This window comes from Fusarium flagelliforme (genome assembly GCF_020744385.1).
Source record: "Fusarium flagelliforme strain FIESC 12 MPI-CAGE-AA-0113 chromosome Unknown B0J16scaffold_7, whole genome shotgun sequence".
Taxonomy (NCBI): domain Eukaryota; kingdom Fungi; phylum Ascomycota; class Sordariomycetes; order Hypocreales; family Nectriaceae; genus Fusarium; species Fusarium flagelliforme.
Window position 1 is genome coordinate 950318 of NW_025763509.1, and position 26159 is coordinate 976476.

Consider the following 26159-nt stretch of genomic DNA (forward strand, 5'->3'; position numbering starts at 1 on the left):
CGCTAGAGCTAACCCCGGATTCATCTTCAGGGGCTGAGCACGGACCTTGAGCTTCTGTCGGCTTCAGCTTTCAGCCCTCTTTTGCAATGCAACCACATCAATCCAAGTACGAGCGCCCGCGTGAACAGACACAGAACATCGGTAGCTTTTTCTATCTCTCTGTTTTGAAATAATGTATGAATATGCTTTAATTTCATTGATGCTTATTACGATTAATGCCGTCGGCCTTCTAGACGTTCTAGCGCGTTGCATCTTCGGCTCAAGGCGGTTCATTTTAGCTTGCGACTTCGTTTCTGGTTCCCACTTCTCAGATTGATAGCGAGATGAGACGTGCCGGCTACACAAACAAGGCATAGCCGATGTTTTCCGAGGTGCAAGTCAGCCTTAAACCTTCAAGTTGACATAAGTCTGCCGTAAAGAACAGGAGAACGTGGTTGGAATACTTCCAGACGCTGCAGTCTTGACTAGAATCGCGACAGGACCCCGTTACGTTCTCTCAACTGACTGGTAGGATCCTAGAAAATCTGATTGAACATGCAGCTTGTCCTTTCCATGCAAGCAGTACTCTTGACCCGAGGCTTACCGATGGTTGTGTTCTAGAAGCTTCATGGTCAGAGGTCTCTTGCCTATGCCCGCCCTGATCACAGGCAGATCCGACTTGTCTCATACGTATCGTATTCCAAAACCAGTGGAAGAATCATTAAGGTTTTCTACTAAGATTATCCATCCTCTGTCCTTCAATATGTCCCCAACGCGTCGCAAAACAAAAATAATAAACACAAAGAGCCATTCCAGACAATATTCATCAAACTTTCATCCTAGATCTTCACACATCACATCACCATCGCCGTAGCAAGTCCGGCGATAGCCAGAACGGCAAATGCGCGAAACAATGGCGGAGACCCGGCCGAAGTCGTCTCGGTAGGAACCGTCTTAGCAGGCGTGGTTTCGACTGTGGCCTCGGTGTTGGAAGCCTCGATCTCGGTTGCAGAAGTGGGCATGTTTGTTACGCCATCAGAGCTAGCATTGGTCGTGGAAGAAGCCTCGTTTGTTGAGGAAGCCTCATCATTGGAAGAAGTCGTAGCGGGTGCAGCGTCTCCCGTCGCAGAAGCAAGCTTGCTCAGGCCGCCGGTAAGCGACACCTCGTGGTATAGAAGAGTGAAGTCGGCCCCCGTCTCTCCCTTTGTCCTGGTCATATTGTACTCCGTAGTAGATGGATCGAACCCGGATGCTTTTGAGACTGTGCACTTCTGGATCACAGAACGGCTCATTTCGCAGACGCTGGAGTACATAGTACCATCTACAGTCCCATGGACGTTGTAGACACCCGTCTCGGCGGCGCCTTTTGACAATGTCTCGCTGGCCCAGGGCCCGAACTCGACAAAGGCTGTATGGTGGTCGCAAGAGTCGTCATTGGGTTTGCAGCCTCGGAGCATGTATCGTGTCCCAGTAGCTTCGGCTTCCCAAACCTCCCCCTCGACTCTGACATTGTCGCCCGCGGGCCAAAGAAGCGACGTGATACTTGTAGTGGGCATATTGAACAAGTGTAGTTAGAAACAGTACAAGAAGAAGAAAAAGTTTTGTTGGCAATCTGTCGTTTTTAACAGCTGCCTGTGATGATCTGACCAGTAAATAATTGGTGTTGGTCGTGTCAACTAATTACCTGCAGGGGCATGGCACAGGTTTCAGGCCAGGATGCTTAAATTGTAGCCTGTCGGAAACCTTGCCGCGAATGTCGTGAGAGATAAAATACTCAACTCATTTTATGTGAAATGATTCTGACTTTAGGCTATAGACTCTTATCATCTCCATGTCTGCTGATAAAGTCAAGAGACAGGACTAATCGCTGCAAGGCATGGCTTTTCACTTGATCAGTGGCAAGAAACATAAGTTGAAAAAGTTGGATTGATATAGACGGCCAGGCATTTTGTAAACCTAACATTACCAGAAGTAAAAACAAATTCTATAAGCTGCGAAAATATCGGAACAAAGTAAACTTAAATCGGAATTGCTAATCACGCCCAAAAAACTATCCTCGACATAGATCCCAAGGCTTCTCTATGTGGATTCCGTCGTTGAAGGTTGCTTATGGGTCGCTTCAAGATCGAGAACAGTAGTCTGATCCCCCTTGGGCACCTTAAAGCCAAGGTGTGCAAGGTAGTTAGAGGGAAAGAAAACGTTGTAGAGGAAGACTACAATCAGGATTGGCAGTGTATCGAAAACATACTGACTGGAAGCACTATGTTAGCGGTAAGAATTGAGATTGATAACGGATAACTTACTACCACTCCTCTTGATGTGTCTTTCCATTCTTTCCACCGGCAAAGTCGATCTCACGGTAGACGGAACGGATCAGGATGAGAAGGCATGAAACATTGACTACAGCCAACAAGGTCTGCCACTTCTTGGTGATACCGTATCTTTCCTGGTTCTGTCTGGCGAAATCGGGGCTGAGCTTCCTGGCTGCGAAATGGAAGCGGATAGCTGAAACAGTGAAGAGTCCAAAGCCAGCAATCTGGGTGCTCACACCAACGAGACCGAGAGTCTTGCCAAGGTTAAGTTTGTCCTTTGCATTAGGCTCTGTAGGATCCGTGCCGGCGATGAAAATGGCGGCGACCAGCTGCAGAATGAGAGAGATTACATCAAAGCCGACGAAAAGGAGAGTGATGAAGCGAGCTTTGGGTGGTTAGCATTGATTTGATACTAGTCACCAAGAATGAACTCACGAGGGACCCAGAGGAACCGCAAAGTTCTTGACTCCGGTGGGACAACCCAATACACAATTCTTCCGAAGACGACATAGATGACGGCGGCCATCAAGACTGGAGGTAAGATGATGAGGGTGAATTGAAGCACGTATGGCTTCTTCTCGGTCGGCTCAGATGCTGATTTGATCCTGGCTGCGTAGCCAATGACCTCCACTATAGGACTTGTTAGTTTCAAAAACGAGATAATTGGCAAGAAGTAAACATACTGGCAATGGCCAACAGCATGAATATCCAGACCCAAGCTTTCTTTCGAATGATCTGGTAGAGGGTGACGAGGAAACTCAGGCCAAAGAGACCTGCGACAACTCCCGCCAATGGCTTGGAAGGGTTGTAGAGATAGTAAGACAGCGAGTCCATGTTGTGATGTGTGTGTTGTGGTTGTTGAAGGTAATTTGAGTTGTAGTGATGATACAGTATCTATATGGAATATCGAAGGATATTATATAGAATTGTCTGTTTGCATTGTCTCGGTGGAAGATGCCGCCCACATCTTGAGTTTGTCTCTAAGTGAAAAGCCACCTCCACACGACTGGAATCGTGATACCATAGCGATGCCTCAAACAAAAGCCTAGACACGTCAAATGCAGTCGAAAATAAGCCAAGCTGAGCTGCACTCATGTTTCTTAGACGCCATGGCTGAGCCTTGGCGGCCAATCCGACAGTTGAGTTTCAAAGCCAGTAATCTATGGCGCTCGACGTCACTGGTCGAGATGGAAGCCACTTCGAATGGGAGCCTGTTCCCGGAAACACTTTTGGGCGTTTGACGTGTAACGTTTGAACGTGTGATAAAAGCTTAATCGTTAGCTAGGGCTGTGTTGGGAAATTAGAGTTCCAAGCCACGTATTGCTACTCGAATGGACTTCTAAAAGTGACGTTTCTCTTAACTTTCTGAAATATCGGAAGAGTTAAGCTCCGACGCCGGTCATTTCGGCGGATGCGCCTTGCGACTTCCGACATGCAAACACAAAACTGTCAAGGAGGATGCAATCTTCCAAATGTGCTAAGAGTAATAAGGCATGGGGTAACATGGGGGTCTATGTCGGGGAACAACCCAGTCGAGGGGAGGTGGAATCAATTGAGTACAGCACTGGCAACCCCACAACTGTCATGACGATATGCTGTCACGCTATCTCCGCACACTTTGCCGTGTTGGGAATGTTCAGACGACCCGGACCGGATATGATAATAACAATTGCCTGAGGTCAATGATGCTAGAAATAGTTTTAACCTAGATCACAGTCTCCAGGATTATTACTCTTTGACTTCCTTCACAAACATTAATCGCCGAAAGCATAAGGGACGAAATAATTTGGCTGCCTCATCAAAAGTTAGGCCGGTACTTTATCTTGTTATTCTAAGATTTAGACTAACACCACGATCATGACGACCGAAACTCATAGAGTCGCCTTTTTAACTGTGTGTACCCCAAAGCTTGCCAGTACCCCAATTCACATACTGAAATCTTTAGTCCGCCCAGGAAGCGGCTGTCAAACCAACATTTGAGATCAAGAATGTCCCACGCCCCGCGCCAGGACCCAACGAGATTCTCGTTCGTCTCTCAGTCACTAGCTTATGTGGCTCGGACTTGGGTATGGCACAAGGACACATGGGCCCCGTAGGAAATATTCTCGGCCATGAAGGCGTGGGCAGAATCGCAGAGCTTGGCTCCAACGTTGCGAATCTTGACTCGACTGTTCAAATTGGACAGCGTGTAGGAGTAGCTTGGACTCGGGATATTTGCGGCACCTGCAATATGTGCGTTGATCTCGTCAACGAGGGCGAGACAAGATGCGTTGAGGCTCTGCACTCCGGCAAGGCCTACGATGGTACTTTTGCTGAGTATACGCTCGTGCCTTTGAGATATCTGGCTCGCATACCGGATACATTCCATGACGTCCCCGATGAAGAAATTGCGCCTATTCTATGCGGAGGAGTTACGGCTTATAAAGTCATCAAAGGGTGCAACATCACACCTGGGCAATGGCTTGTCGTGTCTGGCGCCGGTGGCGGCGTAGGTGCTCTGGCTGTTTCTTTCGCTAGTGCAATGGGTTATCGGGTAATCGCCGTGGATGCAGGCACCTCCAAGGAAAACTACTGCAAGTCTCAAGGCGCAGAGCATTATGTCGATGTTACATCTGGCGAAGATGCTGGACAGCAAGTCAAGGCTCTGACGGATGGTCAAGGAGCCAAGGCCGTTGTAGTCACCGCAACAGCGGCCGCCGCTTATCAGAAGGCATTTGACATGCTTGGCCCGTTCGGTACTCTCATGAGTGTATCACTCCTACCCGAGGAGGCCAAGATCGCATTCCACCCGACCTGGTTTATCGATAATGGATGGACCATCAAAGGCTCGTCTGTTGGTACGAGAGCGGATATTCTCGAGGCTTTGCAGTTTGTGAAGAGGAGACTCGTGATTCCCCAGATTAAGTGGGCGGAGCTTGAGGACATAGAAAGTCTGATGGAGAAAATGTCCCAAGGCCAGGTATGTCTACCACAGTCGGGTATCTTGCAAAAGCTAACAAACTGGCAGTTGGAGGGGAAATACGTAATGAGGTTGTGAGGTAGGTGATGAATAATGATACAGAGATGAAAGGACCATTGGTTTCGAGGGCACTTGGTGGAAGACAGCGATGAGTTGATGGCAAGCTGATATTCACAATTTTAAAATACGATGCCACTTTGTCTTGCAATGAGGAAATACTTTTTTAACGTGTCAATTATCTAAAACTAAAAAGTCCGACTACTTGAGGGGACAATCACACCATACTTCAAAGATCGTTCTGGATACCAGCCTACTAATATTCCGCATCAATATTGATCTGCGGCCCTGTAAAGGTCTTGCGCAAACCACCGAACCAGAGACCAGTCGTGAAGATAAGACCAACCGCCATAACCACGATCAAATAGTTCATTGACGACCCACTAACCGGCATGAAAGAAGGGAAGCAAAAAGTAACCGAGAAGAAGGCCACAAACAGCGTAGCGACAGTGTTGACTGCATAGCCTGCCTTTCCAAGAGAGAAGGCTCGTTCAGGAAGACAGCTGCGACCGCGGACTAGCAGAGCTGCTTGGGGCAAAGCAACTGTGATGTTGAGAGCAAAAAGCGTGAGACCGATGAAGCTGTTGTAGGCGGTACTTGAAGCCACGTATAGAACGCCAATGATGACCTGCAGACCAAGCATCACTGCGGTAGCTCGGACAGGGCTTGCCCACTTGAGGTGGGATAAGAATGCGGAGAAGGGGACACCACCATCGCGCGAGAAAGACCAGATTGTTCGTCCAGAAAAAATGAACAGGTTCAAAACAATGTCGTAGAACATGATGATATAATAAATGGTCCAAATTGTAGTCGCAACACGGTTGTTCAGAGCCTGGTTGTACACCTCGAGAATAGGCACGGTGGACTCAATAATTGCATCGACGTCCTTGATGGAGAACATCAAAGCAATAGTCCATGCGACAACAGTGGTGATGCCAAGTCCGATAGTCAAGAAGATAGCTCGTGGGACATTTTTACTTGGGTTTGGAACCTCTTCAGCTAAATGCGTAGGCCCATCCACTCCAGAGTACGCCCACAAGCAAGAGGTGATGGAGATAACCATGGCCCAGCCATCACCCCATCCACTGACATTCTTGTACTCTTTAAAAGCAGTCTCGGCAGATTGTTTGCGATCGCTGACCGCTAGAAGGGTGACCATGGAGGCAATGAAGCCGACGAGCGACAGCCAGAAGATGGTAGTAGTCAAACGACCGATGGCAGCGGGAAATCTGGAGGTGGCGACAAACGCAACAATACACAGCAAGATATGCATTAAGTAGGTATGCCATGCTTGGATTGTGTAGGAAGGGTTCCAAAGCTGGGCAAGATCGAGCACTGAACTGGCTGCGAAGAAATTGCAAGACGCAGTCGCTGCCATGAGATAGATAATGGATATCCAGCCTGTATAAAAAGCAGCAACATGACGCGTCGAAGCTGGGAATGCCATGAAGACGATGTGATACTGTCCGCCAGCCGAAGGGAATGCTGAAGCCAGCTCTGCGAAGCCGATATTAATTGTAGCCATAACGATGCCGCCGACGATCAAGCCATATATAATCGAGGGTCCTCCACCGCAGGCAAGTGGCACCGCAATGCCAGAGGCAAAGGCCATCCATGAGTTGGTGGTGGTGAAGGCGAACGCGAGAACAGATAAAGGACTGTATCTCTTTTCGAGGTGTTCGTTGGGCTGGACGTGGGTGGCGAATGACTTGCCCGGAGCTTGGGACGGCGTCAGTGACGCGTTGTCGGGGATATCGTGTTTTTCGCTCATCTTCAAGACCTAAAACAAGGAGACTCTCAGGAAAGAAATAATAGTCAAGGTGTACTGTTCAAGCAAGCGGGGAGTAAGGACCTTATAAAAGGCGATCAGTACTAGCAACGAACCATGAAAGGCGTGGCAGCTAAAGCGATATCGCTTGCTACGAAAATAGCTCCACGGCCGATTCCAGTGATAAACATTGACTCCAATCTTTCAGTCATGGCTCGACCCCAATTCTTCTTTATCTGGGGTTCCTGGGGAGTCTGGGGCGGCTCTGGCAATTAGGCGAACCCATTTAATGACGAGGAGCTGTTTCCCCGCGACACATCCCTCTGAGCTGAGACGTCCGACTGGATGACTTGATAGACGTCGCCTGGTCTTTCCAATAACGGTATAGTGCATGGGAAGATAGAGGCGACGGATGTCTCCACGGCCGGTTTGTTACCGGGGTAGTGGAGTTAGTGTGCCGAACTCCCGGAGAGATTGGAGATAGCTTCTTTGTGGAGGAGGACCTTCATTGGTTCCTTCGCCTGTAGAAAGCGATTCAAGAATCTGGGTTAATTGATTCCCTCTTGATGAGAAAGTGAAATTTCTACCATCTTGAGCTCAGGCCAGTGGCTGATATGAGCTGGCCGAAGAGAGAACAACAATGGAGGGGAGATATTGTGGTGGGGAGTACCGTATCTTTGCAGCACGGCGCGTTTCCTTATCTCATACAAAGCTTTGGTTGTCATTAGGTCATGGACATCAAGTACTTCTCGATGGCTTGCTCATAGCTTTGGTCCCCCGCAGCTTCCATCATTTGACGGAGAGCCGGGGTTCGGCTAAGCTCCAGCAGCAGTTTGAGAGCCTGAAAATAGAACCCTTTCCCATAACTGGAACTGAATACAGAGCGTAACGTCTCTCGATCTCTGGATTGGTATATAAGATCTGTTTCATAACCCTCATCTCTCATATTGCCAAGCAAGATCCACGCGGCTGATCCAATTCAATTACCGAAACTCCGGACCTGGAGCCCGAGCAAAAGCCTCATGGGATTACCGAAAGTGTCAAAAAGGCATGTTTCCCACGAGATTCGACCAAAAGTTGTACCCCCATGTTCTTTTTCGGTAAATAGCTGTCTTCCACCAGGGATGACATAGTGTACGCTCGACTTGAATCGGTCCTTGATCATTGTGCTCTCTATAGTTGGAACCGATGTAAATGCCAAGATAGTCCGTGGCTTGAAGCGCATGCTCTCATAGGCAACCGAAGTGACTGACATATTGCATATTGTGCAGTCCTCAGGCTACGCAGATGCTCTCCATAGCTCTTTGACTGTTATGTACTCTGTGTAGGCTGCTAAGAAAGAAGCCAGTGTTTCCGGAAACAATCCACCGCCTTTTAACCAGTGAAAGGTCAACGGGGCATAAAGCAGCATTTGCACAAGTTTTCTTCTCCATTCCCCTTTTGAATCCTCGTCCTGTTCCTTCCGACCCCGATTTGTTAAAGAGCGATCATGTAATAGCTGTGCAAGTTCGGAAAAGACGTAGACACCCCATCCTTTCAAGGACCATATCATCAGTCTGGATTCAGACTTTTCCGACTTTCTTAGGACGCCACGTCTTGTGAGCCAAGCCAGGTTTTCAGAGCCGAGATAGCTGAATAAACCTAGCACATACGTCGCTTTGATAGCTTTGCTGATGAGATAGTCTCGTGGGTGTTCATCGAATTCGTCACTTCCGTCCTTTGTTCTTATTAGACCAGCAAGAAATTCCTTACCATCAGTCCATATCCCAAGCATCCCCCAAAGTCTGGTGATAATCTGCCAATCGTCCATGATGTCCGAAAATGCTCTCGCTCGTTCCGCGAGAACCGGTCTGCAAGCTGTGATTCGCGCAATATGTGAGGATAATTTGGAAAACGACGCGACAGATGACAACCTCGTTGGTATGCGTCTCAAACATAGGCTGCTGATTCTCGTCGCCCACCGAGCTAAACTTTCCGGAACTGGGGTTTCGAGTGCTGTCGCAACAAAATGTGTCGCAAACGCTAGAAAAAGAATGACGGCATCGTGGCTTTCGCGGGTATGCATAAGACGGTTCATGTGTGAGATGAACCCGTCGAGTTCTTTGATCGGTTTGGGCACTTTACTGGCGATGACATCTTTTTCGTTCATAGGTGGTTTTGACAGAAAAACATGACTTTCTTCTGGCTTTTCATCCGGAATTGCGGAGGGAGGAATTTCTGTTTCTATCCTGTTAATTGTTAGCAGACATGGATCATTTGGCTTGGTTGGTTGAAGCCGAGTACCTGATCTCCGTCATTGTGCCACAGGAGGGACAGTGACCTTCCCAAAGAATTGAGGCTCCAAATTGAACTCTTGAAGCTTTCCCCTTATTTATTTGGGTCGGAAAGGTCGGAAATTTCGGAATGTCGAAGTTAGTAAAAGCAGAGCAGCGATTGAAGATGGTAGCAAAATATCCTTGCGGGGACCGTCTTTATTAACCCAGCACTTGGCGCATTACCCGGGCTGTCGTCTGCAATTGCTCGAACCGATATAGCGTAGGGTGTGGATACTCGGTTCAAGGATAGCACAGGGTAACCTCCGGTTTGATCTTCCAACATTGAGCTATCTAGGTCCAGGGTGACAGATATAATATCAAGCCGAATTAGAACTTCGGTTACTTTGTAGGCCTTGGCTCGTCGTAGAAAACCGTCAGTGAGACAACTTCAAGAGTGAGTCTTATTTCTTGGGACATAGGCAAATTTTACACAGGGTAGATCGGAGTCATAGCTCATTGGACATGAATGTCTGTTGTCTCCACCTTTCTTCGCGTGAACTATTTCCAAAAGAAGGCAAAGTTGTACATTTTCACTGACCGACTTGAGACTGGGAAATGAAGAGAGAGAAATTGAGTTGAGTCAATGGTCGACAAATCACAGTTGATGCTTATTAGCAAACAAACGGACGCTCTTAGGCCTCGACTAGAGATAACTAAGAAACGAATAGCCCAAAAATTAGAATAAGCTGGAGTTGTGTGATTGTTCTTTATTTACGACATGCTCGTGCATGAACGTCAGGCTACCTATGCAAATTAAGAAACCACCACACATGACTTGACGAAGAAAATCCATGTAGAGAGGTGTGACTGAGCAAAGACAGATACCAAATGACAAAGCAAGATGAATATATGTCTATCCAATCCCAATAATATGAATACAGATGATACACATCCGCTATACCCTAGAGCCTTTTGTGCTATTATTGAAGAAGCTCTGGTTTCGGAGCCTCGTTCGCATAATATAATTTCAAACCCTCATAACATCCCAAGAACAAACCATTACCCACGGCGGCGGCTATACAAGTCACAGTAGCTCCTCGAAAAAGCCCAGAAACTCCGTCCTTGACCAAAATGCCCTTTGCAATCGAAATGGGTCCACTTGCCGCTGGTTTTCGAGCCTTTTCCCGACTCAGCGTTGACGTGAAAAGTGCCTCTGGCTGTAATGGATGACTAGGAGGAGCCTTTTCCGGGAGACGCATCCTTGTCTTTACCACGTCGATGGGAACAAAGAGAAGAGAGGCGATAGCGCCGCCTATACCAGCAGTGATTCCGCTCACTTTCACCTGCTCGGTGATACTTGGCGATTTGTCCAGTCTTTTCAACCATGTAGCTTTGAGGTATTCGTATATCGAGAAAGTGAGACTAGTCCGAGGGAGATTGCCTGCTACCAGAACCGTATAGCCAGTCCACAACTTCAGAGGCTGTCTAGAGAAATGCTTCAGGGCTGATAAGACCGGGAACCGTTGCCCGCCACCTTCCGAGAACCTCGACACCTGGGCGTTCTGCTTGAGGACTTCGGAAGGATTGATGATAGCACAAGCAACCATATCCGCAAGCGCACTACTCGTAACATGCACAGCTATTTGAGCCATGCTACCAGGCTTGAGGCCTTCTTTCGGCTGCAGAGTCGTCTTCGCCTTCTCATAAATGCCGAAGAATGTGACGGAAGCAGGTATTGTTGTGATGACTGTCGGCGCTATTCCACGGTAAAGACCGCGGAACAAGGCTGGCTGCAGTTTGCCTTCATAACTTCTGTACTTGGGTATGTACTCGGGAGATTGGATACGCGTAATAAGAGTGTCGAAAGGATGTACGACAAACTCGACACTCAGAGCCGCAACGGCCGCAGCCTACACAAGTTAGTCTTCTACCTTGATCAAGAGGCTTTTCATCTCTAACCAAGGATATATCCGCAGCATCGGCGCTGGAGGCTGAGGACATTAAACAGAGAGACGAGCAAAAGACGATTGGGCTTATTATGTAAGAGAAAGTTGGGATCGAAGAAGAAATGGAATGAATTTATTAAGTGAAATCTGATTTGAGAGGTTGAGATATGGAGGGCGAAAAGTCTAACGCGCTTGGTAGAAGGTCGACTACGTCAACATTGAGCATTGGTGAACGGCGCTAAACTATCGCCCCGACAATTGAAATGAGACAACAATGAGCAAATCATCAACCGCTAAAGCTTTGGCAACTTTCCTGAGACCTTCGCCATCTGAAGAAAGCAGTTAAATTGCAGTGGCATAATTATTTCATTGTTCGTAAGACCGGAATGAGTCCTGACATCACCAGTCTTGATGGGCTCAGATCGCTTTTACTGGCTACCAAAATTAGTCAGCGTCTCTTATCAGTTTATCTTTTTAGTGCTGCCTTTGGGCTAGTCTCCAGGTCTGTCAGCAACAATGCTGCAGGCAACTTGTCGTTTTTATCATGGATGGCGAGCGCAGACTCATTGTCTCACCAAATGTTCCCCCTCACAATCGCGCCGAGAAACAATAACCAATCTGTAATCCGATGAGTCAGTCAGTAACGCCACCAAATGATGCCCACCAACGACTTGGTCTCAGGCGAAAACGGAAACAAGTCGGCCGAGCTTGCGATGGGTGCAGACTCCAGCGGATAAAATGCGACGATAGTGCTCCGTGCCTTAATTGCCGCACCCGTGGTAGAGAGTGTAGTAAAAGCACCGCATCACTGATATCAACTCTTCCTCAGGCGCAAGATGAGATCGACTCGCTAAGACGGAAAGTGAAAGAATTGGAGGCTCAACTGGCACAGGAGCGTAGTAGCAGAACATCGCCTGTTGCGCATGTACAAGAGCCAACGCCACCAAGCGGGTCGCCTTCTTTCCCACAATCAACAGTCCAAGAAACCACCAAGATAAAACCCTGGGATGGCGTCTATCTTCGCCCAGCGCGATCTCCCCACAGCGCATGGTTTGGACCGTCTTCGCTTTACTTCTTCACGCATCGATTGAGTACCTTTCTGAGTACCCAGGCAGAGCATATGCTCATCCATCTCGCGAGCAATCTAGAGTTACACGAGCAGCCCAATATTGCGCAAGACTCTTCCAGACTTTTGGCCCCACTGACTGGAACCCACGATGAAGCCTTCTACTTGACCCCAATTCAGGAGGAGTACTTCCTTAGTTTGTACTGGGAAACATATCACACATCCCTATACGCCATCGTCGATGAGGCAAACTTCAAATCACATGTTCAATCTCTTTACGTTGATGTTCCATCAGGGCTACCGAGAAAGCAATCGGCGCTAGTGGATATCATCATCGCCATGTGCATGCAGTATCACGTTTCCTCTCGACCTACTGGAGAGAAAACGAACATCGTGGAAGACAACGATGCTACCTTGGCTGGTCGGTGGTACTATAGGCGAGCTCAGACGCTCTTGGCTTGTGAAGTCGAGAGTCCATCGCTATCAACGCTACAATGCCAGTTGCTATGCGGCGTGTATGTCTGTGTTGGATCGTTTCACAACATGGCCGATAGTATTTGTTCTCTTGCTGTTCGAACAGCTTATATGCTTGGATTACATCTGGATCCCCAAGCGAATTTGCCTTCACGAGAACAAGAGCTACGGAGACGCCTGTGGTGGTCTGTCTTTGAACTCGATACGAAAGTCGGCATTAAAGTCGGCCGCCCGTTCCTCGTTCGTACCACACACGCCATGCCTCGGCTACCAAGCGACGACCTTACAGCAGCCATGGAGTCAGGCTCGACCTTTGCGCCCATCGGAGGCAATGCTACTTGGCTGAGCCTCAACTTACAAAGGTACAAGCTCTATCAAGTCGCGCGGGACCTCAACCTAGACTTCTATAGCCAGGAGGTAAAAGTCAAGGATGGACAGTCTATTTATGATGACTGCCGTACAATGGATAATCTTGCTATCGGTTGGGGTCCAAAGACCGCAAGCCTGTTGGCCTGGACGAGGCAGGTCCCTCAAGCCCTTAAGAACAAGCGAAAAGACGGTATAGCATTTTCCTGTGGTGGTTCGGCGCTCGAACTTGAGCAATACGCACCGCTCTGGCTTCAAAGACAAAGAATATGTCTCGAGCTGGAGTATAATCACTTAGCCATCAGTCTTCATCGTCCTTTTATCTCGTTCTCCGTTCAACACGGAAGCTCAACCGTCGAGATGGCTGCCAAGTGTGCCCAGCATGCTATAGAATTAACCAATATCACCCATCAAGTCTTGACCACAACCAAAATCATCACCGGCTGGCATGAGGCTTTCCAGTGGCAATGGAGCGCTGCAATGACGCTAGTTGGCTTTGTTGTAGGCAATACACAGCATCCCTTAGCACCAAAGGCACGACAGTCGATCGGATTAGCAGTTACGGTCCTCGACTTGTTTGCACCGAGCTTTGACGCTGCGGCAAAAGCAGCCATCATTGTCCGAACGTTGCATGCAAACATCGAAGCGGTCATGTCACAGTTTGGAGAGGGCGGAGTCGGTATTCTGGGACTTGATAACGACAATCCGTTATCAGGACCACGGGAGGGCGTGGATGATGTTCCTAGCCAGTTTGATGCTATTGGGGGCGATTTTGATCTTTTGGATATGGCCATGCACGTTGACTTCTGGGCAGAGTTGGATATGCTTTTGCCAGGCAGTTTTGGGACCGAGGGAATTGCATCATGATACATGAGGCTTATGAGATTATGAGCAGCGACCAATTTTTCACAATTGCTAAAGAATTATCCATTAAAGTTGAAGTAACAAACTAGCTAACATCAAACAAAGATTTGTAAAGGAAGTTTAGTGTTGGATCCTCCACCTTCTCGAAACATCAGTCATCGAAACAGCTGTCTGACTGCAATGGTATCAGAGGGTTTCGAAAACAGCTACAGCCGCTTTAGCAGTCGATGTAGCACTGGCAGGGTTCTGACCAGTAACCAATCGGCCATCGACAATGTGAAAGTCATCCCAGATCCCAGGAGCACGTTCATCTAGTACCAAAAGTCAGTTCATAGCCGATGTGTTAATAATAATAGTAAGACTTACAGGTTGCACCGAGACGAGAAGCGACCTCTTCAACCATTTCAGAGCCCCAGCTTCGCAGTTCACTCATGATCTTCATAGTGTTTTCAGCTTCGGTAGTGAAACCGGTAATCTTCTTTCCTTTGATAAGAGGCTCGTTGGTAGTGGGGTCGATGAGATTGGCAAAGATAGCTGGTCCATGACAAACGGAAGACACGACTCCGCCGTTGGCCCAGATCTGAGCGGCGATGTTCTGGAGAGACGTCGCAGTGGGATAATCGATCAGAGCTGCATGTCCCGCGGAAGCGTAGAACAAACCGTATTTGGAAGCGTCGAGCTCAGATGCCTTTGGCATGTTGTCAAGCTTCTTGCGGAACTCGCTGTTGGTGTTGCTCCAGGCGGCTAGGTCTTCGCCGTTCAGGAAGTCGGGCTGCTGGGAAAGCCAGTCGGGTGTGTAAGTGCCAGTTTCAGAAGCGAGATCGACTTCGAAGCCAGCGGCAGTGAGGACATTGTAAGGATGGAGAGCCTCTGTGATAAAAAGACCAGTAGTCTCCTTGCCGTCAAAGAGACTGGCGGAAGCAGAGGTGATGCTGATGAGAGCTCGGCGGGGCAAAGACATTTTCAGTGAATCTTGAGATATTGGTATAAAAATATCTTTGATATTGAAGAGATGGTTTCTTGGAAGAGTTGGTTCACTGTTGTGATTGTATTGTATTGAATTGAATTGTTGGTGATATTTCGAGGCAACGGTGATCTAGTGGTCTATATATATGAGAACAGTTGACCGTATTCCTACGGACATGCAGCAACGGATGTGCAATTCACGGAGAATGCGCTCAAATCACTGACAACCATTGCATACCCCGTATGGCATTGATTGGTGTTGTGATGCTGACACAAAATGAGTGATTCCAATTGGCTCTCTTGTTAATGTGATTTCAGTCTGACGTCATTTCTTACTCTTGTCTTATCTTATCACGCCTTTTCGGGCTCCGAAGAAACTGAGTAATCGTCGGTGATGCTGTGGAGACTTTGACTGAGGAGTTACTCCAATTGGTCACTCAGTTTGTCAGCCCGAGGAGTCGTCTCGATTGGCTCGGATATCACCGAATTAACATTTTTCTTCGACGGAGTCCCGGAGTTGGAAATCGAGTCATGCAGCGCCATGACATAATCTGCAATTGCGCCTTAATCCACCTCAACGTTGACCCTCAAGAAGACCTTGGAAGATAGCGGTGATCACTAATTAAACTTTTCATTCTTTGATGTATAAGTAGACCCATCGCCCTAGTCCAAGATGGCTTCCCATATCATCAAGTGCAAAGCATTTCATAGACAGCGATTGCTTCTTTTTTTCGAATTGTTACCTCTACTTTAACTTCACAAACCGCCAATATGACTCTATCAAAAACCGCACCCACTGTTTCTCCTGATAGCAGGCTATTCAAGCCTATCCAAGTTGGCGATGCCAAACTTGACCACCGAATTGTCATGGCACCCTTGACTCGTTACCGCAACGACGAGAACAATGTTGCCAAGCCTTTTGTTGAGCGATACTACTCTGAGAGAGCCTCAGCTCCAGGTACTCTGGTGATCTCAGAAGCCACTGGTGTCTCAATGCAAGACACTGGCATGCCTCATGGTCCTGCTTTTGTCACAGATGACCAAGTCGCCGCTTGGAAGAAGGTCATCGCAGGTGTTCACGAGAAGAAGTCCTTCTGGGCTCAGCAGATCTGGGGTCAAGGACGTGCGTCTGACCCCGAATACATGAAGGAGCGTGGTTTCAAGTACCGCTCTTCTAGCGCTCTGCCTATCGAAGAAGGTGCTCCTGCTCCCGAAGCTATGACCGAGGAGGAGATTCATCAATTCATCCGAGATATGGTTGCCACTGCTAGACGGGTCGTCGATGCTGGTGGCGATATCGTTGAGGTTCACGGTGCACACGGATACCTCATTGACCAATTCACATCCGATTCTATCAACAAGCGAACTGACAAGTGGGGTGGCTCCATCGAGAACCGTGCTCGCCTTCTCCTTGAAGTCGTCAAGGCCGTTTCTGCTGAGGTCGGCTCCAAACGAGTCGGTCTCCGTCTCTCCCCTTATGCCTCGTTCCAAGGCTCCGAATCATCAGACATCCAGGGACAATACACATATATCATCAACGAACTCAAGAAGATTGGCCCTCTCGCCTACCTTTCCCTAGTCGAAGCCCGTGGTGACCCTGCCAAGCTTCTCGCTCCGGATAATGACGCTTCAACTGACGCCAAGACCCTCGACTTCATTCTTGAGATCTGGAACAACCTCTCGCCTGTTATCGTCGCCGGTAACTACACTCCTGAATCCGCTGCCGAGGTTCTTGACGGACACTACAGCAAGTGGGACGTTCTTGTTGCTTTCGGCCGACACTTCATCGCCAACCCTGACTTTGTCTACCGAGTTAAGCATGGCATCGAGTTGACCAAGTATGACCGCAACACTTTCTACATCCGCGGCTCAGAGATTGGCTATGTCGATTATCCTTTCTCCCAGCAGTATGTTGATGAGCAAAGAGCTTGGGCTGTTAAGAACTTGCCTTCCAACCCCAAATAGAGTTATTTTAAGCGAAGGAGGAAATGCCGGAAAGGTCCTCGCCCGGGAGGACGTATGATTTATGACAAAATATCACAGAATAGAAGTTTAAACAAACTAAAGACAGAGTTTCCTTAATAGAAAGATATTGAGTTGAGACCATTAACATTGATTCCTTTGCCATGGAGAGCTTCCTCTGCATCATTATTTATCATTGTGTTGTTTTAGCCAACTCACAGGGCGCGATTGACATGTGTGATTCAGAGCCACGTCATCATTCGGAAGTTCATATAAACGGAAGTAGGCCCTACTTGTACAAACCCACTTCTACATTTACTTCCCATTCACAATTACAGAAACCATGTCATCAGAACTGCACCTCGAGGGTGGATGCCTCTGCGAAGCCGTCCGCTACAAGATCACCTTTCCAGCACACCACAACCTCTCCAAGGATACTTTGGGATGCATCTGTCAGTGTACCCAATGCCGAAAACAAACCGGCGGCTTCTTCCTGGCGACTTTAACCGTCCCTGTTTCAGCCATAGAGTGGCAAGGCGACTCTGAAAACAGGATCAAGAGATACAAAAAGACGGACACAATCTCCCGAGGCTTCTGCGATACCTGCGGATCGTTTCTCTTTTGGCACCCCGACGGACAGGACATCAGCATCGCTACTGGGAGCCTTGACCCTCTTTACCTCCTCGGCGACGGCGCTGAAAGCACAGATGTTCGTGTTCCTGCGGAGGGTTATGCAAATCAGATATTCGGCGGTTGGTTCAATGTCGAGTTTTGTGAGAGTGAGATCAAGGGTGTTACAGACGACATGCCGATCCTTCACAAGGGAAAGAGATGTCAAGGCGACAGTTCGAAGGTCTCATCAAACAATTAGCCGCTAAAACCATAAGAGACAAACAAATTCATTCGGTTTATGCCAGCTTAGATCGGACATCATTTAGGATACTGGATTTCGGCGCACCGAGCCTTCAAGGGCAGATTTTCTGCTACGCAGTAACCTTTGACCGTAGATTAATTGTCGACTATTCTCTATAGCTTTCTTCGCCTTCAACACTCGCCGGCGGTGATAAAGAACGTGGACGAGGTCGCGGCAGAGGGATCCCCAGCTGTGCATTGATCCGTCGGATCGTTTCCCCAATCTCTGGATAGTCAATCTCATCTTGTGGTCTCTTGTTAAAGATTCGCCACTGGAAAATATCTAGAGGCTTTTGTTCCCAAATGTCTCTATATATATATGATGATGCGTAAGTGCCTTTGGTGCATCCGCGCGCACACGGTTGTGCTTATCTGAGAGTATTGGAAGTGGCGAGGGGAATAAGGTGCCTTCTTCCTGAAGAAGAAAGTTAAATAGGGCTTGTTGCTGTTCATCCTGAAGTTGATAGACTCGTATCGTTTGGCTTTTACGACAGGAATGGAAGTAGATGTTAGGAATCTCATTCAAGTCGGCGGGACGTCGTTCGAAAACAGCAACACCACCCAATATTCGATCTTCTGCCCAGTAACCGACCATATCTGCCACACCCTCAGGATATATATCATCGTCTTGGTACCCGTGGTGGGTGAAAAGAGTAGGTCCAGAAGGGATGTCCAGCATGTCACCGACGAGTGGCAGCCTCCAGTCTGTGACAGCATCAACGTCACCTTCGTGTAGCCGGTGATCCGCTTTGAATAACATCACAGCGATCTGGTGCAAAGAAACGGCCACCAGTTCTACAAGTCGGGTATTGAAAGCTTTCGAGCCGGGCTTGGAAGTTTCAAAGATCCGGATCGTCTTTGGTATAATGGTAAGAGTAAGGCAGCACCATTGGGGTTCAGTGAACTTACATCAGGGTTAAACTTGAGCTTTGCAGGTTCCCACTCTTGATAATATTTCTCTGCCAACTCCAAGGTTCCCGCGCACAACGTCTCATGGTCGTCAATAGGATGATCCCCTCCAATGCCAGTAATTCGTCGATCAAAGGCAACATCCGCGATCGGGAGGCCATCAATAATTTGTGCGTAGGTAAATTTCGCTAGTTCTGTACTGAGGACATTTCTGATAGCCCTGTCGAGAACTTTTCGATAGCGATCAGAAGCGATCGAATGGAAAGCCACACGTTTATTGTACGCATGGCGAGCTACGTCGTGGAGCTTCTTTGTGTGTTCTACAAGGTCGTCAGGATCCATCGCTGACACGATCCTCAAACTGAGCGGAGGAAAACGATTTGGCTGGTATAGGTCTTAGAATGGTGAAAGATGCCTGTGATGTCCAGAGTAAGTTGGCGAGGGAGAACCTGCATGAGATAGAAGTGTTTGAGTGAAATGCATGCCTGATTTCCAAGGGTTGTATTAGCGAGCGCTTCGCCTTGTTTTTTGATTGGCCTTCGGCATAAATGTTGAGCAGTCACCAACAGCGTAAAGTAGCATGCCGAGTTTGAATAAGTATATGGAATGGGTTGTGGGTTTTCTCGCTCGTGATCACAATAACCAAGTCTTCTGATATCCAATAAAGATTTCTTATTCAGCTTAAGTCTACATCTGATTGGATAGCCATAGGGCCTCTTTCGTATCTCGACTTTTGAAGCGACTCCGAACAAACTACGGCGCATCGGTAGGGTCCCTATTAATTTATTAGCCAGAGGTTTATCGACCATCTCGCAAGGTACTCACCAGTCTGTGACCAAGTGCTCATCCAAAGCGTCCAACGCTTTCATATCGCTTTCCGAAATCTCAAATCCATCGACAGTCGCGTTCTCGATCATGCGCTTCTGCTTGGTAGACTTGGGCAAAGTAATAAAGTCATGCTGGAGACCCCATCTGAAACAGAGTCAGTCATTCTAGCTCGTCCTAAGGGATCGGAGTGCTTTGTCCTTACTTGACGAATATTTGGGCTGGGGTGACGGAGTACTTCTTAGCCATGTCAAGAATGGCAGGGTGATCCATGCGCTCGGCGCGGGCTAGAGGTGCATAGGCTTCGATTGCGATGTTGTGCTTCGCGCACGTGGCACGGATGCCCTCTTGGGTGTTGAACGGGTGAACCTCGATCTGGTTGATGACAGGAGGGATGCGAGGGTTAGAGGCCATAAGCTCCTCGATCTGGATAATGTTAGCGATCTACTCTGGCGTGCGAAAGCACAGATTAGACTCACGTGGGCAGAGCCAAAGTTGCTGACTCCAGCAGCACGGATCTCCCCCGCGTCGATAGCATCCTCAAGAGCCTTCCAGCTAGTAAGTCTCGCTTCCTTTCCTCCATAAGGACTGTGTAGAAGAAATAGATCAATGTATCCCAAACCCGAAGCCTCGACCGACTTCTTCACCGATCGTCGCACCACATCGTACGACTCATCGCAGCTGGCAAGCTTGGAAGTGTACCATATATCTTCGCGCTTCAAGCCGGACTTGTTCTCGCTACTAGCAAGGAAGTCGCTGATAGCTTTACCGGCCTGGCGCTCGTTTCGGTACATTTGCGCACAGTCAAATGCGCGGTACCCGGTGAGAAGGCCTTGACGGACTGCATCGGTGGCTTCCCTGGTAGACATCATGTAGAGGCCCAGCTGTACGCAGGGGATGGTGAGGCCATTGTTGAGCTGCACTGCGTTAGCTGGGATACTTGAGGACAATCATTCTTTGAACTTGAGTGAATCAGGGATAATTTGGAGCCCAAGGCTGGTCTACATTCGCATGAAGCGACCAAATCCTTTCGTTCCTTACGCTCTCGGCGTTGATTCTCATATCTTGACGCGGGGTTCATTTCGCCAATTGGATGTACCATACCTTAGCCGTTGCAGAGAGAAGTGAAGGTTGCGATGTCATTTTTGCGAGTATTTTGCTATTCATGAAGGTGAAAGAAGAAGAATTGATGTTGTTTCAATGATGTCAGGAGCAGCGATTTGAAGAAGTAATGGGTCCGACCTCGCTTGGTGCAGAAGCGGGGATGACGTAGACCCAGCGTCAGATAAGCAAAAATCTGAGAAGCTCATGATCCCAAAATAAAGTAGCCCAAAACTCAGCACGACATAACCAAGTTCAAATTATCTTCTCTCAGGCTCTCAGCAGTCAACTCACGGGCAACAGTATGGGAACACGCTTGCGTCGAACAAATACATTTCTCTACATATCAACTCATTCTGCGGCATGCCGATACCTTTCGGTTCGCAGTTCTGAAAATCACCTATTTACATCGTGGTCATTTTTCGGGCCTGTTGGCCATCGATTGTTATCATAATCATCACCAAATCGTCATTCCTCCGCAAGCATTTTCTCCACTCTCCTTCCGACGGTTACACTCCAAACGTCAACCTTGTTGTTCCATATATTGGTGAGGTAAAACGTGACGGCCATGAGAATAACCCATCCGATCGCATAACCGCCCATCTTTCCAAAACTGTCAAACAGCCGCGGCATGATCCAGAATCCCAGACTGTGCAGGACAGGCCCATGCACAAGATACAGTGAGAAGCTGACCTTGCCCAGATACTGTGGGAATCGACTTTCGAGCAAACGAACGAGGACCGGACTGCGCATGATGCAGGCGACGAGAAGAACCGCACCCATCGCCTGGTAGAACATCCATCCGGACAGCGGAATGTAGTACCTTGGCACCCAGGTTGAGAGATAGGCGAAGCCAGGAGTGTACTCGGCACCGGCGTCAGGGTAAGAGAGGAAATAAAGCGCCAAGATGATACCAGCCCATCTCAACGCTGTTCCCTTGGTTGTCCGCTGGAAATCCACGCCACGAGCTTTCGCGCCAGCAGCTGATGGCGGCAGATCAGATGATCGACGGATATCGTGCTCCGAGAGCAGCATGCCGCCCAAGAATGTCGCCATGTCCCAACGTCCGAAAATCAAGCTGTACGCAGACAAGCAACTGCCGATTCTCGTTCGCCATTTGGCCTTCATGAACGCTGTGCCGAGAAGGAAGATGTAGATGAGCATCGAGCCGCGAAGTTCCATTGGAATTGTGAAGGTGTGAGGATCGTAGCGAGTGTGATAATGGCCGAAGTTGAAAGGGTTGGCCCACTCAGCATAGGAGCGCGTGAAGTTCTTCATGGCGTATGTCAAGTTGGGGTGGATGAAGGGGTGTTCTTCCCACGAGCCTCCCATCTGAACCCAGGTCAAGTTAAGAGAGTTCGTAGCATTGGTGGCATTGAGGGGTAGGTCCAGGTCCTCATCGTAATAGCTGAGTGATGCCAGTCGCTCCATCGCGGACGAATCTTTCACTAGCTTTGTCGTGTTGGTGTCGTTCTTTGGGAATTGGGCTTCGTACTCGGATTCCAATGTGTAGAGCTGAGATGGTCCATAAGATCGCGTAGTGTGGTTAACACAAAGCAGCATATCGGTCCATTCAGTGGTGTTTCCCAGTGGGTAGCCAGTCGTGTTGCGAAGGTATGCGGTGGTCTCGAGACCCAGATAGTTCGCAATGCCTGTTGCACCTCTGACAGCAGTTCCATTGACGCAAATGTTGCTCTCGGCCAAATCAGCATGGGTGATAGTAGCGTTGATGTAATGTGAGTCAGGGCCCTTGTAGATGGAGAACTCGGACTTGAAGACGCCAACCTGAGCTAGCACAGCCACCAGGAACATGCTGATAGTGGGGGGGATGTAAAGGCGAAAGACCCGCCTGAAGACGGAGGATGCAAGCTTCTGATAAGCAGTATCGAGCTTGCGCTCATGGATCAGGCGCAGAATATGGCGACAAATGACATATCCCGAGATGGCGAAGAAGATGGCGACCATAGCACGTCCACGATGCAAGAGACAGATAATGGGAAGCGATTGCCAGCCCCAATAAGGCTCAGGCGCACGTGGGGGAAACGCGCCATAACCGAGCATAATAACAGGCGTCCATGGCCAGAAAAAATGATAGTTGAAGACGAGGAGACAGGCGATACCTCGAAGACCGTCGAGACACTTGATTTTGTCTCTGTTGAGTCGGGAATTTGGTGCTGATGAGGGCTTATCCTCGTGCTCAGAGCGAGGCAGCAGATCCGGCTGTTGCCCTTGGCCCATGATGCCAGACTGGGATGGTCGTGATCTAGCGGTTGGGAGCATTCATTCAGTCAATCGCGCGGTGGTCGAGATGCGCGATGCGATGCGATGCGTTGCGACTGAGGATGATGACGGTCGGATTGATTGAAGGGAGGCTGTACAGAGTGTCCTTGATAGCACCCCTGTCACGATTAGCTAAGGTGAGATCTGCATTGGGTTAGCTGTTTTTGGTGTTGTGCCACACTATTGCGGAGCCACATCACCGACCGAGATTAATGTAGGGTAACGAATTAATGAACAACGCGTAATGAACGCGTCGCGTCAAAGCATGATCAATACTCGGATGAGTTGCGTATTATGATCGAGAACATGTTACATAAATACAGATCATCCTGGCGCTCACTCTAATGATATAGACCCTGTTAAATCGAGACGTCGAGTGAACGTTGGAAGTTGATGGAGGAAAACCAACGATTGACGAATTGTCTGGCGTTGGTGAAATGTTTGAATGAACACAACGGCTACGAGTCACTTGCGATTTGGCATGAGGATACTAAAATTTCTATTTTAGGTCTATTTCGTCATGGAAAGACCCGTTGACTCTTGAGAATCTATATATGATGTTTTCCAATCTGACAACAATCTACGACATCTTTTCAGGGCTGAAGTACTTCCAATGCTCCGTCAAGTCATCGTCTAACCTGTACATCTCTCCAATCACGGAATCGTCCTCTGCCAGGGCCTCGGTGTCGGCCTTTCGCCGAATTCCACACTCCTCGCACATGGTCTTGGTGATGTCGTTGATCTTGCCGCAAATCTTATCGTTAACCTTGACTTGGCATTTCCACTTCTTGTGGTCTTTGCGCGGGGTCGTTTGTGTGTCCGGCATTTTTGGATGTCAATTCTGGTAGAATAAGTATAATAGATAGTATATATAAACCTTCTATTGTGCTTCGTGGTTTGTCGCTTAGAGATGTTTTTAACAGAAAGATTTTGAAGATCGGTCAATACAGTATTTATAGTCGCCCACGAGCTGTGATACACTGCGTCGACTCCTATGACAAACAAAGTCTGTGTATGGATTGCCAGTGGATGAGAATTCGGTAGAGGTGTTCTGTTACATTGTGTTTGGAGTGACGTCAAAGTAGCTGTGCATAATCACTGAAGTACGTCTGCATACGTGAGCTGTAGATAGAACATATGCACATTTGGATAAATTTGAATTGAGCAATTGTGAATGAGAGAACAGATACCAGCGAGTATTTCTTGAATAACAAGAACAAATGGTATTGTGAGGACATCGGGAGATTTAAAAAAAAAAAAAAAAAAAAAAAAGTAAAAGAAATAATTTTTAGATATTTTAGAGGTATTCTAAGCTCAGCAAAAAGAGATGATCCGCCTGAAAGACATTTGACGTTTTGCCGTCAGCAAGACTCGAACTTGCGTTTTCAGTGCTTCGAAGAGCCACAAACTGATGTACTGACCCCTATACGATGACGGCTTTTTTCTGATTGATGCAATCCTGGTCATTTATTCCACCTCATGTACTCTTGACCCACAGCATGGAAAGCCACTTGACTTCTTCACCGGATAACCGCGGGTCTACGTCGGACCCAATGAGATAAGGCCACGAATATTTGTCACGAAAGACTTGTTCATGTGATACTCTGGTGTGTTGTTGATTGAATAGACATTGATGTTCAACATCGTGTTTGTATTGTGAGCGGATCCAGCTCCACTCAGGTTGCCAAGACACTGACATGCTATGCAGATACAAAACAATAGCTATTTACAGAAAAGCCAAACAACACAAGATCTCATCCAATTGATCTATGCATGTTAGACACGTAGCTATGAACCGGTGTGTCCAGTAACCCTCCCTAAGCCATGCCCTGTCTCTCCCCAACATGCTCACAAAGACCACCCAACTTTGCATCTGATGAAGTTAACAATATCATCAATCTCATCCGGAACTCTGTACCAGTGACCTAGTCCTTCATAGAGTTTCCATTCCACGTCGAAACCCACTGAACGTAGGGTACGACACGCTTCCTCACCCAGAGCGGGTTTGATCTTCCAATCCGCATCCCCATGACCCATAAACACTGGCGTCGAAAGCGATCCCATCTCTGCAAGAAAATGAGTCTCTAACGAAATCAGATCTCTCATGTAGTCGTGAACTTTGGCGCTGGGGGTGCGTAAATCTCTTATCTCGTCGTCGTCGGAAGTATCAAATGGATTTTCATCCTCGTCGGAAAATTCTGCGTCCTCAGTTTCGGTCACGAAATCTTGGATCTCAGTAGCAAATGGCAGCCAGCTGCTCATTCCGAAGTATCCTCCAATTGGAAAGTCCATCGCAAGCAGGCATACAAGGCCCATTGCGCATCCTTGGCTAATTCCACCCAGGATGATGTTCTTATCCGGAACTTTCTGTCGCTCCTGATCAAGCAGGTCAAAGATCTCGAGTGATGATTCTTCCAGACCCTGGGCCTGTGTATGGTTGCGGTATGAAGGGTCCTCAAGGCTAGCAATGTTGAACCACTGCGTCAATTTACTGCGCCGAAAGGCACTGGAACGGCGTTTCTTGGAGGTTGGAAAGATAAATCTTGCGCCGGGGAGAAGCTCAGGCAGTGATTTGCCATCAGAGCAGATGCCAGTTTCGAGAAGTTTGCGGCCGAACTTTTTGCCGTTTGATCCAAGGCCATGAAGGATAATGAGACTGTGGGTGTGAGGCCCAGTGGGCTCAACGATGTAGGGACTCTGAGCCATGGTGAGAATGCTGGAGGGAAATATTTTGAGGTTGAGGGTTGGGGGATAGGATGTCTTTAATAAGCACTTGTGGTTGTTGTTGGTGGTGGAATAGGCACGTGTGTTCGATGCACGTAGCCGAATGAATGAATCAAAGGTCCACAAACTTAAAGGGCGGAATGTGTGGACAGCACAATCATACCGTGGCACAAGCAGCCGTTGTAACTTATGTCCCAAAAGTGTTTGTTTGAACATGATCTGTTGTTTTGTAAACGGACCGCTTTGTATCAAAGATCACGGGCTTCATGTGATCAAAAGTGTTGTTTTATCAAGTACGCATTGAGGGCATCTTATCTCCAGATGTGCCACTAGCAAACCTCAAATAGATCAAAGATCACAGACATTCATGAAGTCAAAGGAATTGTTACAAGTACTTACCATTTATTGATGGATCAAGTTTAGCTTATGGCTCG

General features: G+C 48.1%; 14 protein-coding genes and 1 non-coding gene across 15 annotated transcripts; 4 read left to right on the top strand and 11 right to left on the bottom strand.

Moving 5' to 3' along the window:
• Nucleotides 1-593: 593 nt before the first annotated feature.
• Nucleotides 594-1596, bottom strand: B0J16DRAFT_182398 (uncharacterized protein). Its single transcript, XM_046122638.1, has one exon. The coding sequence runs from the start codon at nt 1533-1535 to the stop codon at nt 834-836; it is 702 nt and encodes a 233-aa protein (XP_045978810.1). The 5' UTR covers nt 1536-1596; the 3' UTR covers nt 594-833.
• Nucleotides 1597-1984: 388 nt separating this feature from the next.
• On the bottom strand, nt 1985-3125 carry B0J16DRAFT_375324 (RTA1 like protein-domain-containing protein; the record flags this gene model as incomplete). Its single annotated transcript, XM_046130683.1, has 4 exons — nt 1985-2230; nt 2283-2676; nt 2727-2921; nt 2975-3125. 4 exons carry the CDS (start codon nt 3123-3125, stop codon nt 2059-2061), a joined length of 912 nt encoding a protein of 303 aa, XP_045978811.1. The 3' UTR covers nt 1985-2058.
• A 1023-nt stretch (nt 3126-4148) lies between these two features.
• Nucleotides 4149-5328, top strand: B0J16DRAFT_323932 (chaperonin 10-like protein; the record flags this gene model as incomplete). The annotated part of the gene is made up of 3 exons (XM_046125798.1): nt 4149-4184; nt 4237-5250; nt 5299-5328. 3 exons carry the CDS (start codon nt 4149-4151, stop codon nt 5326-5328), a joined length of 1080 nt encoding a protein of 359 aa, XP_045978812.1.
• A 140-nt stretch (nt 5329-5468) lies between these two features.
• Nucleotides 5469-7439, bottom strand: B0J16DRAFT_348681 (amino acid/polyamine transporter I). The gene has a single exon (XM_046128778.1). It carries the CDS (start codon nt 7076-7078, stop codon nt 5564-5566), a length of 1515 nt encoding a protein of 504 aa, XP_045978813.1. The 5' UTR covers nt 7079-7439; the 3' UTR covers nt 5469-5563.
• A 488-nt stretch (nt 7440-7927) lies between these two features.
• Nucleotides 7928-9503, bottom strand: B0J16DRAFT_417974 (uncharacterized protein). Its single transcript, XM_046133725.1, has 2 exons — nt 9359-9503; nt 7928-9303 (listed from the first exon to the last, which is right to left on the bottom strand). The coding sequence occupies exons 1-2, from the start codon at nt 9370-9372 to the stop codon at nt 8355-8357; spliced, it is 963 nt and encodes a 320-aa protein (XP_045978814.1). The 5' UTR covers nt 9373-9503; the 3' UTR covers nt 7928-8354.
• Nucleotides 9504-10291: 788 nt separating this feature from the next.
• B0J16DRAFT_348684 (mitochondrial carrier domain-containing protein) lies at nt 10292-11638 on the bottom strand. Its single transcript, XM_046128779.1, has 2 exons — nt 11290-11638; nt 10292-11240 (listed from the first exon to the last, which is right to left on the bottom strand). Exons 1-2 carry the CDS (start codon nt 11329-11331, stop codon nt 10311-10313), a joined length of 972 nt encoding a protein of 323 aa, XP_045978815.1. The 5' UTR covers nt 11332-11638; the 3' UTR covers nt 10292-10310.
• A 24-nt stretch (nt 11639-11662) lies between these two features.
• B0J16DRAFT_323936 (fungal-specific transcription factor domain-containing protein) lies at nt 11663-14049 on the top strand (the record flags this gene model as incomplete). Its single annotated transcript, XM_046125799.1, has 2 exons — nt 11663-11778; nt 11958-14049. The coding sequence occupies 2 exons, from the start codon at nt 11663-11665 to the stop codon at nt 14047-14049; spliced, it is 2208 nt and encodes a 735-aa protein (XP_045978816.1).
• A 91-nt stretch (nt 14050-14140) lies between these two features.
• B0J16DRAFT_182418 (class I glutamine amidotransferase-like protein) lies at nt 14141-15253 on the bottom strand. The gene is made up of 2 exons (XM_046122639.1): nt 14413-15253; nt 14141-14357 (listed from the first exon to the last, which is right to left on the bottom strand). The coding sequence occupies exons 1-2, from the start codon at nt 15005-15007 to the stop codon at nt 14233-14235; spliced, it is 720 nt and encodes a 239-aa protein (XP_045978817.1). The 5' UTR covers nt 15008-15253; the 3' UTR covers nt 14141-14232.
• Nucleotides 15254-15592: 339 nt separating this feature from the next.
• On the top strand, nt 15593-17117 carry B0J16DRAFT_348686 (uncharacterized protein). Its single transcript, XM_046128780.1, has one exon. The coding sequence runs from the start codon at nt 15784-15786 to the stop codon at nt 16975-16977; it is 1194 nt and encodes a 397-aa protein (XP_045978818.1). The 5' UTR covers nt 15593-15783; the 3' UTR covers nt 16978-17117.
• A 114-nt stretch (nt 17118-17231) lies between these two features.
• B0J16DRAFT_182427 (Mss4-like protein) lies at nt 17232-18007 on the top strand. Its single transcript, XM_046122640.1, has one exon. It carries the CDS (start codon nt 17318-17320, stop codon nt 17843-17845), a length of 528 nt encoding a protein of 175 aa, XP_045978819.1. The 5' UTR covers nt 17232-17317; the 3' UTR covers nt 17846-18007.
• B0J16DRAFT_182430 (uncharacterized protein) lies at nt 18008-19264 on the bottom strand. Its single transcript, XM_046122641.1, has 2 exons — nt 18796-19264; nt 18008-18742 (listed from the first exon to the last, which is right to left on the bottom strand). The coding sequence occupies exons 1-2, from the start codon at nt 19135-19137 to the stop codon at nt 18170-18172; spliced, it is 915 nt and encodes a 304-aa protein (XP_045978820.1). The 5' UTR covers nt 19138-19264; the 3' UTR covers nt 18008-18169.
• Nucleotides 19233-20860, bottom strand: B0J16DRAFT_292235 (NADP-dependent oxidoreductase domain-containing protein). Its single transcript, XM_046124321.1, has 5 exons — nt 20725-20860; nt 20100-20537; nt 19826-20046; nt 19621-19767; nt 19233-19570 (listed from the first exon to the last, which is right to left on the bottom strand). Exons 1-5 carry the CDS (start codon nt 20785-20787, stop codon nt 19549-19551), a joined length of 891 nt encoding a protein of 296 aa, XP_045978821.1. The 5' UTR covers nt 20788-20860; the 3' UTR covers nt 19233-19548.
• Nucleotides 20861-20980: 120 nt separating this feature from the next.
• On the bottom strand, nt 20981-24240 carry B0J16DRAFT_364683 (acyltransferase family-domain-containing protein). The gene is made up of 2 exons (XM_046129955.1): nt 23586-24240; nt 20981-22984 (listed from the first exon to the last, which is right to left on the bottom strand). The coding sequence occupies exons 1-2, from the start codon at nt 23825-23827 to the stop codon at nt 21190-21192; spliced, it is 2037 nt and encodes a 678-aa protein (XP_045978822.1). The 5' UTR covers nt 23828-24240; the 3' UTR covers nt 20981-21189.
• A 117-nt stretch (nt 24241-24357) lies between these two features.
• B0J16DRAFT_t306 lies at nt 24358-24439 on the bottom strand. Its single transcript has one exon. It is a non-coding gene; the product is annotated as a tRNA-His (tRNA).
• A 175-nt stretch (nt 24440-24614) lies between these two features.
• Nucleotides 24615-25961, bottom strand: B0J16DRAFT_348692 (Alpha/Beta hydrolase protein). The gene is made up of 2 exons (XM_046128781.1): nt 24710-25961; nt 24615-24657 (listed from the first exon to the last, which is right to left on the bottom strand). Exon 1 carries the CDS (start codon nt 25939-25941, stop codon nt 24850-24852), a length of 1092 nt encoding a protein of 363 aa, XP_045978823.1. The 5' UTR covers nt 25942-25961; the 3' UTR covers nt 24615-24657; nt 24710-24849.
• Between the last annotated feature and the right edge of the window lie 198 nt (nt 25962-26159).